Raw genomic sequence first — 13,087 nt, forward strand, 5'->3', positions numbered from 1 at the left:
TTTTTTTTGTTTTTTTTTTTTTTGGTAGAAGGAAGAATAACGGAGAAGGAGATAAGAGATCATATTTCAAAAGAGACTTTGTTCTATATTTGTGGCCCACCTCCAATGACAGACTTTTTCTCCAAGCAACTGGAAAACAGCCATGTTCCCAAAGAACACATTTGCTTTGAGAAGTGGTGGTAGGGAGCAGGCAAAGGTAGAAGAGAGAAAGCTGTGAAATCTTCTCAGGACAATAACAGAGACATGATTTGTGGCACCATGAATTTACCTCTCCTCAGCGGTTTTTTTTTTGTTTCCTTTTTTCTTTTTTTTTTTTCAAGGCTGAACTAAGTAAGTGACCAGCTGGAGCATCAAAGAAAAACCAGCCGACAGACTTCAATGATAAGCTTTTTGCCAAGACTTCATTGATTAAATTATTTTTGCTATATTGAGTTTCTTTTATTAATAACTGTTTGATTATCTCATGATGCATCTTGAATCGGTCAATATAGATGTTCTTTCCTCTTAGGGAAAAAAGAGACTGTCCTTAAACTTAATCATATAAAAATGTTTTTTGTGTAAGATATAGGTTGTCCTTATTTGGTAGCAACCTATATATCTTATGTCCAATAAACTTACAATTTAAACACATTCTTATTAATCTTACCTTGAAAATTCTTTATATTTAAGGTCTTAGTTCACCTTACTACAAGCCTGAAGCCTTGTTTCTTCAGACCATCAAAATTGGGGTTGGAAATGGAAAATTATTAGGAAAACTTCTTTAGGGAATTGAATATCTGGCATGTTCGCTTAGTGTTAATGAACGTCCTAAGTATGTATCCTGACTAATTGTTAGTTTCTCCTCAAATTAAATCCTTTTCTGTGCTCTGCGTCTTGGCCGCCTGCCTTAACACTACATGTAGGAGGCGGCTTCTTGTTTGGGACAAAGGCGTTGGTGACTGCTAGATTCCATGTTGAATCTTACCTTCAATGGCCAGGCTGGCTGGCTGTAAAAATGTGCTGAGGATTGATTAGGGAGTATAGAGCCATTTCCAAATCCTGCTTTTCTGCCTTTTATTTAATTTCTTTGCCAGGGTTGTTCTTGGCACCAATAATAGCTCCACGATACATACTTGTTGAATGACTGAAAGAAAGCAGCTAACACTTAGCTCCTTGCTAAGCCTGGGTTGGGAGGCAGTCCCCAGGACGGATGGAGAGAATGGTGGAGCCTCATCGCAAGGCTGCTCTAATGAAACTGCTAGAAAGCAGACTGCTCTTTGTATCTTCATTTAGATCTTTAAAAGGCCAAAAGAAGTCCATAGGTTGAGGCCAGGCCATTCCTCCTGTGACACACAGTGTTGGGCCCAAGGCTACCAGCTTGGAGAAGAGTGTGAGGGTAAAAGGGGTCTGGGAAGGAAGGAAGATCAGTTCTGGAGACACAGGAGTTCCAGTTGGAATTCTGTTCCTGAGCTGATGGAACAGCTGATGGGGAAAGACATCTTACTCTTTGTCATCTCTGTGGCTACAGGCCTCACGGGGAATTTGGGCTTAAACACATTATTGATTTATGGGGCCTGATGATGGCTGGCATCGTTATTGTGGACTCTTCTCTGTTTTGAATTTTGTCAAGTTTTTAAATTTTTTTTAGTTTTTATTTATTTTCTGAGAGCGAGAGCAGGGAAGGGGCGGAGAGAGGAGGAGAGAGAGAATCCCAAGCAGGCCTCACACTGTCAGTGCCGAGTCCGATGCGGGGCCCGAACCCACGAACCACGAGACCGTGACCTGGGCCAAAATCAAGAGCTAGATGCTTAACCGACTGAGTCACCCAAGTGCCCTGAATTTTGTCACGTTTTAAGCAAAGATCATCTGTCAGCTATTTCAATCCCACATTCAAGTTCAGCAGGAAGAAAGGGAGGCTGTTGACTTGATGGGAATTTCAAAGTCTGCTCAAGGCAGTGATTATCCCCGCATTTCATAGGTGAGGGGAGGGAATATGAGACGCTCTGGCCGCAGTAAGGAGCCCTGACTCCTCAGTTGGTCCCCAAGTGCCCAGGCCCACGGGCTGGGCTTTAGGGCTGAGTACTCAAGAGGCACAGGAGCGCGGCGCACTGAGATTCAGGGATGTGGGAGCAGTAGTGGGCTCTTGTGCCGACTGGCAAAGGCAGCTGGCAGGGACGGGGACACAAAGGTATAGAGAAAGTGGCCGCCCCAGGCTTTTCTGCGTTGGGAGTGGAGGCGCAGGGCAAGCCTCTTCACAGCGCGAGATATGCGCAGAGGGTGGTGCCTCCCACCGCCTCTGTCCACCCGCCGCCACAGCCTGTCTGCCTGCTGTTGTGACAGAGCAAGGGCCACCTGTCCTGCCCACCACCCTGCCAGTCGACGTCACCATCCGTAACCTCTCTAGATGGGCCAGGTCTTGACCTCTGCCTGGACCGTAGTCCCTTCCAGCTCTGTCGTTTCTGGTGCTGAGTGCCGGACAGTATTTCTGGTCTGCTGGCCAAGAATGGCCTGTTGCCCTCGTTTGCCAGGCTAGTCAAGATCTCTTTGGTACTCAGACTGAACTAAGCCAGGGGGGCTTGAATTTATAGTGTGGAGGCTGAGAGTGTAGACTGGAGAGAGCCCTGGAGTCCCACTGCTTGCTAGATGGATGACCTTGAGTGAGTCACTCAAGTGTGTCATGCCTCAGTTTGTAATTACACACACGTGTGCACACACTTGCTACTACATGTAAAGTAGAATCTTACGTACCTCCCTGGACTGTCACGGGGATTAAATGTGATAATACGTATAAAGTGCTTGGCAGAGCACTGCTTGAGTGTGTTAGTAATTTGCTACTCCTTGTCTTATTCCGAAAGGATTTCAAGAGGCCGGATGGCTTAGGTTTAGTCCACTAACCTTTAACCTACGTGCGGGTAGGGCCCTGTCTCTTTCCGCACTATGCTTGGCACATAACAGGTGCTTAGTAAATATTTCTTCCATTGGTGAAAGGGAGTGCCCAAGCTGATGAGCTGTGTTAAAGGAATTTTTTTTTTAATGTTTATTTATTTATTTATTTTGAGAGAGAGAGAAGGAGAGAGAAAGAATCCCAAGCAGGCTCCGTGCTGTCAGCACAGAGCCTGATGTGGGGCTCAGTCCCACAAACCGTGAGATCATGACCTGAGCTGAAATCAAGAGTCAGATGCGGAACCGACTGGGCCCCCGGCCGCCCCTACAGGGATTCTTAAAGATCATTCGAGCCTAATTAGTTTGTGAAAAGATGTTGCTTTTAGTGATATGAGACCCTTCTACAGTCTATACCAGAGAGAGGTGAAGCTGATGTAGGAGTCTTTCTCAAATTTGAAGTGTTGGTATGAGCACCAGCAGTTACCAGAAAATGGATCAAATACTTGGTCTTTCCCAAATGGTCTGCTGTCCCTCACCAGTAGGTGTGTGCAGGTGGGCATGGAGCTCTGAGATAAAGATGTTCCCTGGAGCCCTGGTTCTGGTCGGTAGCCCCCACTTTGAAAATCGTATTGTAAAAATTATGAAAGACAGAACGGATGCTTGATTCTTGCCCTGTATTTATCAGTTAGTCTAATAGGAGTTGGTGCCCTAGCAACCTCCAAAACTGGTCACCGGTGAGATTTTTAAAAGTATCAATATGAACTCATGGCGTTTTGAACGTTTGATTGTGTCTATTGTGGCCAGATTTTTGCTGTTCAGCTTGTTTTGGGTTGGCCCCTGCTGTGTTAGTTGTGGGGGTTGCTGATATTTGCATCTCTGATGGCTCTCAGAGTTGCAAACAGTGCTCTAATAAACGTGAAGGAAGAAAAGGAGATCAGTGCAGTGTGGCGTCAGGACACTACATGAAGAAAGTGTTTCAAGGAGGACAGACTGGCCAGCTGTGTCATGTTGCCGGTAGGACGGGAAAGGTGAGTTCCGACGAGCGACCGTTGATTTAGCAACTGGAAGGTCCCTGGTGATTTCGACAAGATGGATGTTAAGAAAAAAAACGTGGGGGTGCCTGGGTGGCTCAGTCGGTTGAGCGTCTGACTTCGGCTCAGGTCATGATCCCCCAGTTTGTGGGTTCGAGCTCCGCATCAGGCTCTGGGCTGACAGCTCAGAGCCTGGAGCCTGTTTCGGATTCTGTGTCTCCCTCTCTCTGCCCCTTCCCCGCTCATGCTCTGTCTCTCTCTGTCTCTCAAAAATAAATAAATGTTAAAAAAATTTTTTAATAAAAAAGAAAAAAAAACATGTGAAGAAGGAAAACCTATTGTAGTGGTTTCCTTTCCACAACTGGGAGGAAAGAAATTGTAATGAATGAGGATAGATAATAGTTTCGAAGAGTTTTACTATGAAGGGGAAAAAAAAGATAGGAAAGGCAAGTAGAGTCCATAGAACTCACCCACCACCACCTTTCTTTTTACTCCTTTTAAAAATTTTGTTTTGTTTTAAAACTTTTTCTTTTGAAGTAACTTTAGATTTACAGAAGAGCTGCGAAGGGTTCCCGTATACCTTTTACCCAGCTTCCCCGAATACCGTCTTATAGAACCATGGTGTATTTGTCAAAGCTAAGAAGTCAACAACAGTATAGTTAGGTTGGTACAGTGCTATAAACCAAGCCATAGTTAGTTTTGTTTTTTTTAAGGTGAGAGAAATAACAGCCTGAAAAACTATGAAAGAATCATTCAGTGGGATACCACTTGGGATGCTGAGGTGACGGCGTTTTCTGGAGGGTGAGAAGTTAACTAAGTGTGATTTATTGAGCACCTAGTATGCGCAGTCACTGTGCTAGAGATTGTAGATAGGAAAATATAAGGTTATCCTGAGCAAGTTAAGTATTTGGAAAACAAAGTAGAAATGCTTTAGAGGGCAAAATGGTTTATTTGCAAGTGTTGCCAATCAAAAGGGAAGCTATAGAAGGTGGCTGGCTGGACAGGTCACTGGAGGCGTGGGTGGAGCTATGGGAAGGGTTGTGCCCACACTGTGCTCGGGAGAGCTGTTACACAGGACGCAGAGCTGCTGTAGGTGTGTTCACATACGCTTGTGTGAGCAGCAATATGTATGCACAAGCCCGGTGATTGCCCAGCGTCACGCACCTCTGTCGGAGAGTTTTTTTTTTTTTTTTTCTTTCTTTCTGATTGGAAAACAGCAATTTCCTTCATTCCTGGGTACTGCGGATGATCGTATGCTGATAATTTAACCTGAGCGCTGTTATTTCATTTTATTTTAAATGAAACTCCAAGAATTATACCATTCTCATCTTCGAGAAGTAGTGGGATGTCTTGTCTTTAATATTCTTCTTTCCTAATACGTGCCTCGGCAGCAGGCGTGGTGATGACATACGAAGATACCTTCTGACCCACCATCCACTCAAGGCGTGCATTGAAAATTATTTGTGTTCAGGAGTCCTGACTTCCTCGTTACTAAGCAGCCGTCTCCATCCTGTCTGTTCTGGGTTCTTAACTACCCCCCCGTCCCGTCCCCACCATCCCCCATCCCTGCCCCTGCCCCTGCCCCTGCCCCTACCCCTGCCCCTACCCCTGCCCCTGCCCCTGCAGGAGCCCATAAACCTGACCTCCGTGTCATCTCCATGTCCCAAGATTTTGTCTATTCCTTTGTTCTTTCTTAATTACCTGATGAATATGATTATAAAAAATCAAATAATATGAAAGCATGTGCATCAAAATGCCAAAGTTTTCTTCTCTCCCATCCCACTCCCTGGCCTAGCTAGCATGAACTTCTATATAAAGAGCTTGCTAGGTATTAGACCTTTTGCAGTGTATTAACCTTGGACACACAGACAGGTATGTGCACTTATGAATTTACTCTTCTTGCCTACTCCCAGCTGTAGATGCATGCCATCATGTACGTAATTACATCTCTATGATGGACATCTACACTGTTCCCAGTTTGGGCCTATTACAAACAGTACTGCAGGAAACAGACTTGTTTGTGCAATTCTTGTGCATGTATCCTGTCATTTCTGGATCATTTCTGGATCAAAAATTGGCTGGTATTGCCAAATGGCCCTGTAAAATGCACAATCGATTTATATTCTAATGGAGTATGAAAGTACCCATTTCTCTGACGCTAGGTTGTTTAAGTCTTTAAAGTGTGTTTCCTAGTCACATTAATTAAAAAATTAATTTCCTGATTGCTCCCTAGCATTTTTTCCAAAAATGTTTTAGCCATTTTTTTTAGAATGGTGTGTTCACATTTTATGTCCACTTTGATATCTTATGGATTTGTAACTCTTTATAAAATAGAATGCATGCTAATCTTTTGTCTGTATATGCATTGCAAATATTTTCCCCAATGTATTATTTGTCCCTGAATTGTTTGTTATAACTTACACCAGAGTTTTAAATTTATATATAATCACATATTTTCCCTTGGCTTTTATGGATATACTTTCTTCTGATACTTTGGCAGGTCTTTAATCTATTGGAGATTAATTTTTGTGCTTGATGGGGGGATAAGGATCTGACTTTTTCATATGGCTCTCCAGTTGCCCATCACCATTTATCAAATATTCCACACTTTCCCCCAGTGGTTTGAAATGCCTTCTTTATCACATATGAAACTCCCACCTACAGATGGATTTTTTTTCCCCTAGACTCTCCGTTCCATAGGTCTATTTATTTGTTCCTGCTCTGATTCAACACTGTTCTAATTATTATAGCTTCTTAGTATATTCTGTGTTTTCTTTACCTCCTTTTTTTTTTTTTTTTCCCAACCTCTAGATTATTTAAACACAAAGGTCTTAGATGTAGCCATAGAGGTTCATTTTCACAGATAAAGTAATAAAGGAAAAGGGATGGGAAATAGTAACTCTGGAGTTCACCTGAATTCACTGGTGGTCTAGATTTTGGCTAGAGTTCTATTATCAAATGAATACTACAGGAGCACTTGGCATTTGACAAGACATTTGTTTTAGCTCATTGAATTAGCCACAGTGTCTGTGTGAAGTAGGCAGGATGATCAGGGTGAAGATGCTGTTCCATTTTACCAGTAAGGGAAATGAGACTGAGTGGTTGGATGGCTTGCCCAAGCTCACATGGCTGACAGTGACAATGCGTGACTTATGAGTCCTCTCCACAGACTCGGCCCTGACCTTGTTCCAAAATCCTCCCCACTCATTAACGGGGTAGACTTGCCTCCCATTTTTTTTTTTTTTTTAAAGAGAGACTCATTTAACCAGAACACTCCATTCCATTTTAGTGAGATTTAAAAAAAAAAATCCAACCAAGCCTGTCTGTCCTTAGGGACTATAGGCACCTAGAGAGAAGAAAGAAAGAATGGAACAAGTTTAGTTGGCTGTGTAGTAGGGTGGAGAGAACAGGGTGCCAGGCATCGAGAGACCTAAGTCATCCCTGTTGTACAGCTTCCTGCACGACTTACTATGTCCGTGACCTGCTCTCCTGATCTGTCAAGTGGGTAGGACTACACAACCTAGAATCACTTTTAGCATGATCATTCTGCAATTTTCCTGATGGAAAAAAACGGGCCTTAGAGATCGAGTGGAGCGGAGGTTGGCCATTCTGATGAGAGATGACGAAGGAGGGTCTTAACTGTCTTCAAATACTTGATTCATTGTTGCAATTACTGTTGTTTGCATCTCCAGTGTCGACAGAATAAGAAGAAACTGCCTTGGGCCGAAGCAAGGGAAAAGTTTGGTTTGATATAGAGGACTTCTGCACTGTGGTACTGATTAAATTCTGGAGTTGGGGCTCAGGAGAAATGGTGGATTCACCATTAATAAGAAAGAAAACTGACAACATTTTCCTGTTGGGGCTTAAGGTGGGCTGGACTGAGACAGCAGCTGAATTGATAGCTCCCTGGCTTCGTGAAAAGAAGAGTTTTCTCAACAGTTAGCAACTTAGGCATTTCGGGATCCAGGCCCTGACAGGCTTGCCGGTTGTCCTTCCTTCTCAGATGATTTTCTTGTTCTCTTTGCTGAAGAATCAACAAGAGAAGAGGTACCCAGGATTCACAAACAGAGGTTCATTACAGGAAGCATTTTAATGCTCACCCTGATAAGTGAAATCTATTTCTTACCTTCATTAAACCTTCATATTATTTAGAGGCAGCAGAAAATCCAAAGCCATACTGAACTTTATGTCTAGTGAGCAACACATTTAAATACAGAAGTATTGATTACTAAAGATTGTGTTAGTTACAGCGAGGAAAGCTTGCTTCCTCTTACCTGTCAACCAACGTGGGATCCATGTTTTCAAAACGTCTCTGGATTGAATGAGTCCTTTTACTCCATTTCTAAGACACAGTTCCCACAGTGGATAGCCTTGGCTATAATTGTAGCATTGCCATTACAAATTGTTTTAGGCTCTGTCCTTCTGACCCAAGACAAATAGGTCCCGTTCTACAACCTATGACTTACCCATGGTACCTCCCCACCAGCTGCTTCTGTTTGTCAACAGCTTCCTCCCTCCAGAAATTAAAGTCCTATTCTTTGGGTCTTAAGGGAAGTATCCAGACTCATGTTTTAGTGACTTTGTAGAATCATGTTGAGTTAGTCATTCAAATCCTGAAAACTAATCCACAAGAGGGTTTCTAGAAAAGTTTTGAACGATGGCAGTATCACTGCAGTATTTGTTATTCCGAGGAAATACTTTTATTTCATTTTATTTTTTTAAAATATTTATTTTGAGCAAGAACGGGCAGAGGAGGGGCAGAGAGTGAGGGAGAGAGAGAATCCCAAGCAGGTTCCGCCATGTCAGCGTGGAGCCTGATGCGGGGCTTGAACACACCAGCTGTGAGATCATGACCTGAGCCAAAATCAGGAGTCAGCTGCTTAACTGAGCCACCCCAGACACCCCTATTCCGAGGAAATACTTTTAATAAGGACAGTCCTCACTGGTTTCTGGTAGGGCTGGTAGCTTCCATACCTCCCTCACCGGTCAGTGCAGAATCCAGTCGATTTTTGCTCCTAAATCACTCTCAAAGCTGACCCTTCCTCTTGCTCTCTACTGAGGGGAAAACCACCCACACTCCCACCTGCACTAATGCACCAGCCCCCCTCTGCATCCTCTCTGGGCCCCCTGCACACCTTTCTCCTTCAGCAGCCAGAGAGATCTTTTAAACATGCAAATTTGACGTCATCTCCCTGTTTAAAACTGATCAATGGCCCCCCATGACTCCTACTGTGAGGAAGAGAATCCTTACCAGGGTTCATGAGGCTCAGCTGCCTCAGGCCCTGCCCATCCATCTCTGTCTCGAATCTCATCGTTGCTACTCCCCACCCCTACACACACACACTCTCTGCGAACCTGCTTCGATTTCTTTCAGTTACGTGGACATAAGCTGCTTCCTTCAGAAACTGCTCTCACATTCTTCCTGTTCAGTCTTGCTTCCTCGTTGCTAACGTTTGTATATAGCACTTCCCTTGTGCCAGACGCTCTCTAAGCACTTTGCATACACTCACTTCATTCTCGCTACGGCCTCTACCTCCCTTTTACAGATGAGGCAGCCGAGGCACAGGCGGGTTAAGTGACTTGCCCAAGGCCACCCAGCTGGTAGGCCGCAGAGTCCGGGTTCTAGCGGGGCAGCGGGGCTCCAGTCTGCGCCCTGAGCTGCGAGGCACACTGCCACCCTGTGGACTGCTCACCTGACTGCTTATCCTTCGGCGAAGCCTTCCGTAAGTGGGTGACCTCTCCCTGTCGGTGCCTTCGCGGCATCCCGCCCTTGTCCACGCCACTCCCCACAGCTACGGCTGCCGGTGCCGGAACCTAGCGTGTGTCGTAAGCCCCGAGGGAGCCGGGATGGGAGTCGGTCTCGGTCTCGTTCACTGCTCTCTTCCCAGCACCTAGCACTGTGGTGTGGGCCTTAAAACCGCATACGTGGGGCGCCTTGGGGGCGTGGTCGGTTAAATGTCTGACGTCAGCTCCGGTCACGATCTCTCGGTTATCAAGCTTGGGCCCCGCCTCCCGCTCCCTGCTGTCGGCGCAGAGCCCACTTGGGATCCTCTGTCCCCCTCTCCCTCTGCTCCTACCCGCTCGCTCATTGTCTCTCTCTCTCTCAAAAATAAGTAAACATGAAAAACAACAACTACCTGTGTGTGCGGAGAATGATCCCTCGTGCAGTAGAAATGCACCCACAGGGGGGCGCCTGGGTGGCTCAGTCGGCTGAGCGTCCGACTTTAGCTCAGGTCATGATCTCACAGTTCGTGGGTTCGAGCCCCACATCAGGCTCTCTGCTGACAGCTCAGAGCCTGGAGCCTGCTTTGGATTTTGTGTCTCCCTCTCTCTCTACCCCTCCGCCACTCATGCTCTGTCTCTAAAAAAATGAATAAACCCTAAAAAAAAAAAAAAAGAAAGAAAAGAAAAATGCACCCACAGGTCTGCCACGGCCCGGCCGCCTCGGCAGGGAGATGCCACACCCTACTGTGTCGCAGCGGCTAGGGAAGCGAGCACCTGGCAGGTTCAGAGAGCAGCTCTCGACAACCCGGAGTGAGCTTAGTCTGGCCACAGAAATGATCTCTATCAACAGGAACCTGTGGTAAACATTGGCTTTGCTTCCTTCCCTGGCAACCGTCACCTCAGAAATCCCAGCCAAAGACTTGTTGGGTCCTGTCTTTAGATCTCACGTCCACGTGATTCCCTGTTCCAGACCCTGGGGACCAGGTACAGGAAAACCAGACTCTCCCGAGCTCATTTGGGCAGGTCGTGGAGCCGGCAGAGCGCTCATCACCCGAGGTGCAGCCGGCCCCGCCCACGCAGTCAGCTCCAGCACTTTCGGCGGGACCCTTGGGAGACCCGACCCGCTGGCACGGCTGGGGAGTCGGCGCCAAGTCACCTCAAGGCTGCCGCCTACGGCCCCCGTCTTTTCTCCTGCCGCCTCCCACCAACCCTTTCCTGAGCCTTCATTCCCAGCTGCCGCTCTGGGCCCACTCGGGGTGGGGGCCCGGAGCCCAGACTGTGCTGCCCCGCGGGGTCTCCCGGGGTCAGCCAGGCCCCGCCCGCCCGCAGCGTGTTGCCTGAGTGAGGAGTTTTGGGTGAACGTGAACCTCCTGATAAACACTGCGCCACCCGAGAGCTCTTCCTGAAACATGTCTTGTGGCTTAAAACCGGCCATGATTAATATGTTTGGAGAACTGATAAAATGTGCTTCATAAGAAGTGAATTAGAACGTCTCGTCCTAGTGTTTTCTTGAAGCTGGTCCCATCAAGCACAGCTCAAGTGAAGTATGATCAGCTTGGAGATTTGAAAACATTCAGACAAGGACTGGACCGTGCTGACCGTATTGTTACTTACAAACCACTAACAAATACGTGAAGACTTTGAAAAACGTTATTAGAGTATTTCTGTCAGGATGGGCTATGCTATGCTTCTGTAACAGATAAAACTTATGTTGTCAGTGGTTTAGCATAGCTCATTTTTTTAAAATGTTTATTTTTGAAGGAGAGGGACAGAGCAGGAGTAGGGGAGGGGCAGAGAGAAAGGGAGACACAGAGTCTGAAGCAGGCTGCAGGCTCTTATTGTCAGCACAGAGCCCGTTGTGGGGCTCGAACTTACGGGCTGTGAGATCACGACCTGAGCCAAAGTCGAACGCTCAACTGAGCCACCCAGGCACCCCTAGCATAGCTCATTTTGATGTACTCTCACGTCATGGTCCATCTTGAACTACGCCAAGGGTGTTGGGAGGGCAGAGGTGGCGTGAGGGGCTTTGTAAAGGTCAGGCCCAGAAGTGGCCTGCACCACATCTGCTCATCTCCTGTTGGCCAGAACCCAGTCACATGGCCCGGAGTGCAGAGAGGCTGGAAGTACGGAAGTCTGTGGGCACCGGCTGGGCATTGACAGCTTCTGCCACCTTGTTACTGGACGGCATTAGGATTCACTGACAACCACACCAAGCACTTTGCACATGTCGTCTGCATACAAAAATCTAATGAGGTGGGGGTCAGCCCCATTCCACACGTGGGGACACTGGTGCTTGGAGATGTGGAGAAATTACCTGGAGATTACATGTGTAGGTTAGCATCCTAACCAGCCGATCCAAAGCCCAGCTGGGCTTTTCCACCAAGGGGAGCCCGATGTCGAACAGGCTCACTGCTTCATTAACATGGGTGTCCTTAGGCTCTCCGTGTGTCAATTCTTTGACCTTGTGGCCATGTGCACTTGAGAGCACCACACCTGAATGGCACTCCTCCCCACCCACGACCCTCCCCTGAACCTCTGGAGGTGAAGAAAAGGTCTTGAAAAATACCCTCCTGGACTTCGGCTCAGGTCATGATCTCACAGTTTGTGAGTTCGAGCCCCGCATCGGGCTCTGTGTTGACATCTCAGAGCCTGGGGCCTGCTTCGGATTCTGTGTCTCCCTGTTTCTCTCTCCCTTCCTCTCTCTCTCTTTCTCTCTCTCTCTCGCACAAATAAACATTAAAAAAAATTTAAAAAAAAAAAAGAAAAAGAAAAATACCCTCCTGGCCTAAGACTCAGAATTTAAGCCACAGCTTCAGAAGAACTTCTCATTTGTTCCTGGGAGAGATTTTTTTTTTCCCCCTTCCAAAAACCTCTTTCCACAGGCAAACCAACTGGGCCGAAGAATGAACAGAACCCTCCACGGCAGAGTCCCAGTCCTTCCCATGAGGCCAGACTTGGCCTCCCTTCTCGTGGTGCCTCTGACTCTCTGGAATGTCCCATTGAGCTGGATGGCAGTGGCAGCAGGGCCATCAAAGTCACTTAGGCCCCCACTTAAGTCACCTGATCACCCCCAGAACTCCCCGTTCCTTCCAGACCTGCTGTGACAGATGCAAAGACTGACTGCCATGTGCACAAGCCTCCTACAAGCCTCTGCAGCTTTTCCTGGTCACGAGGCCTCATCTGGGCCAACGATGGACTTTCACCCTATCGGCAATCATAGGAGAGTAACGTTTCCTTTGGGAATCCCGCTGCTTGAAAGACACATGGAGGATGTCAGGGTGGAGTGTCAGGGTGTTGGTTACTTACTTTTCGTAAAAAGCATTTCATTTCACAAGGAACAAGCTGTGATTCAGCTCACAGCAATTCTGTGGCCAGCGACTCTCACCCTTGGTTGCACCATGGAATCCACAGCGGGGTTGCAAACCCGGTACCCAGGCCACTCCCTGGAGCGGCCACTCCAGTCTCGAGTG

At 46.8% G+C, this 13,087-nt stretch overlaps 1 protein-coding gene across 3 annotated transcripts in view; it reads left to right on the plus strand.

Annotated features, from left to right (window-relative positions):
• Window positions 1-1,519, plus strand: part of OXNAD1 (oxidoreductase NAD binding domain containing 1) — a 42,026-nt gene extending 40,507 nt beyond the window's left edge. For 2 of the 3 annotated variants that reach the window (XM_049629853.1, XM_049629854.1), the window contains one exon: window positions 29-1,519. In XM_049629853.1, the coding sequence (XP_049485810.1) occupies window positions 29-183 (155 nt within the window). In that variant the 3' untranslated portion in view covers window positions 184-1,519. The remainder of the gene's footprint in view (window positions 1-28) is intronic. The other variant, XM_049629855.1, reaches the window with a different exon arrangement.
• The last annotated feature ends 11,568 nt before the right edge of the window (window positions 1,520-13,087 follow it).

This window comes from Panthera uncia, chromosome C2 (assembly GCF_023721935.1).
Source record: "Panthera uncia isolate 11264 chromosome C2, Puncia_PCG_1.0, whole genome shotgun sequence".
Taxonomy (NCBI): Eukaryota; Metazoa; Chordata; class Mammalia; order Carnivora; family Felidae; genus Panthera; species Panthera uncia.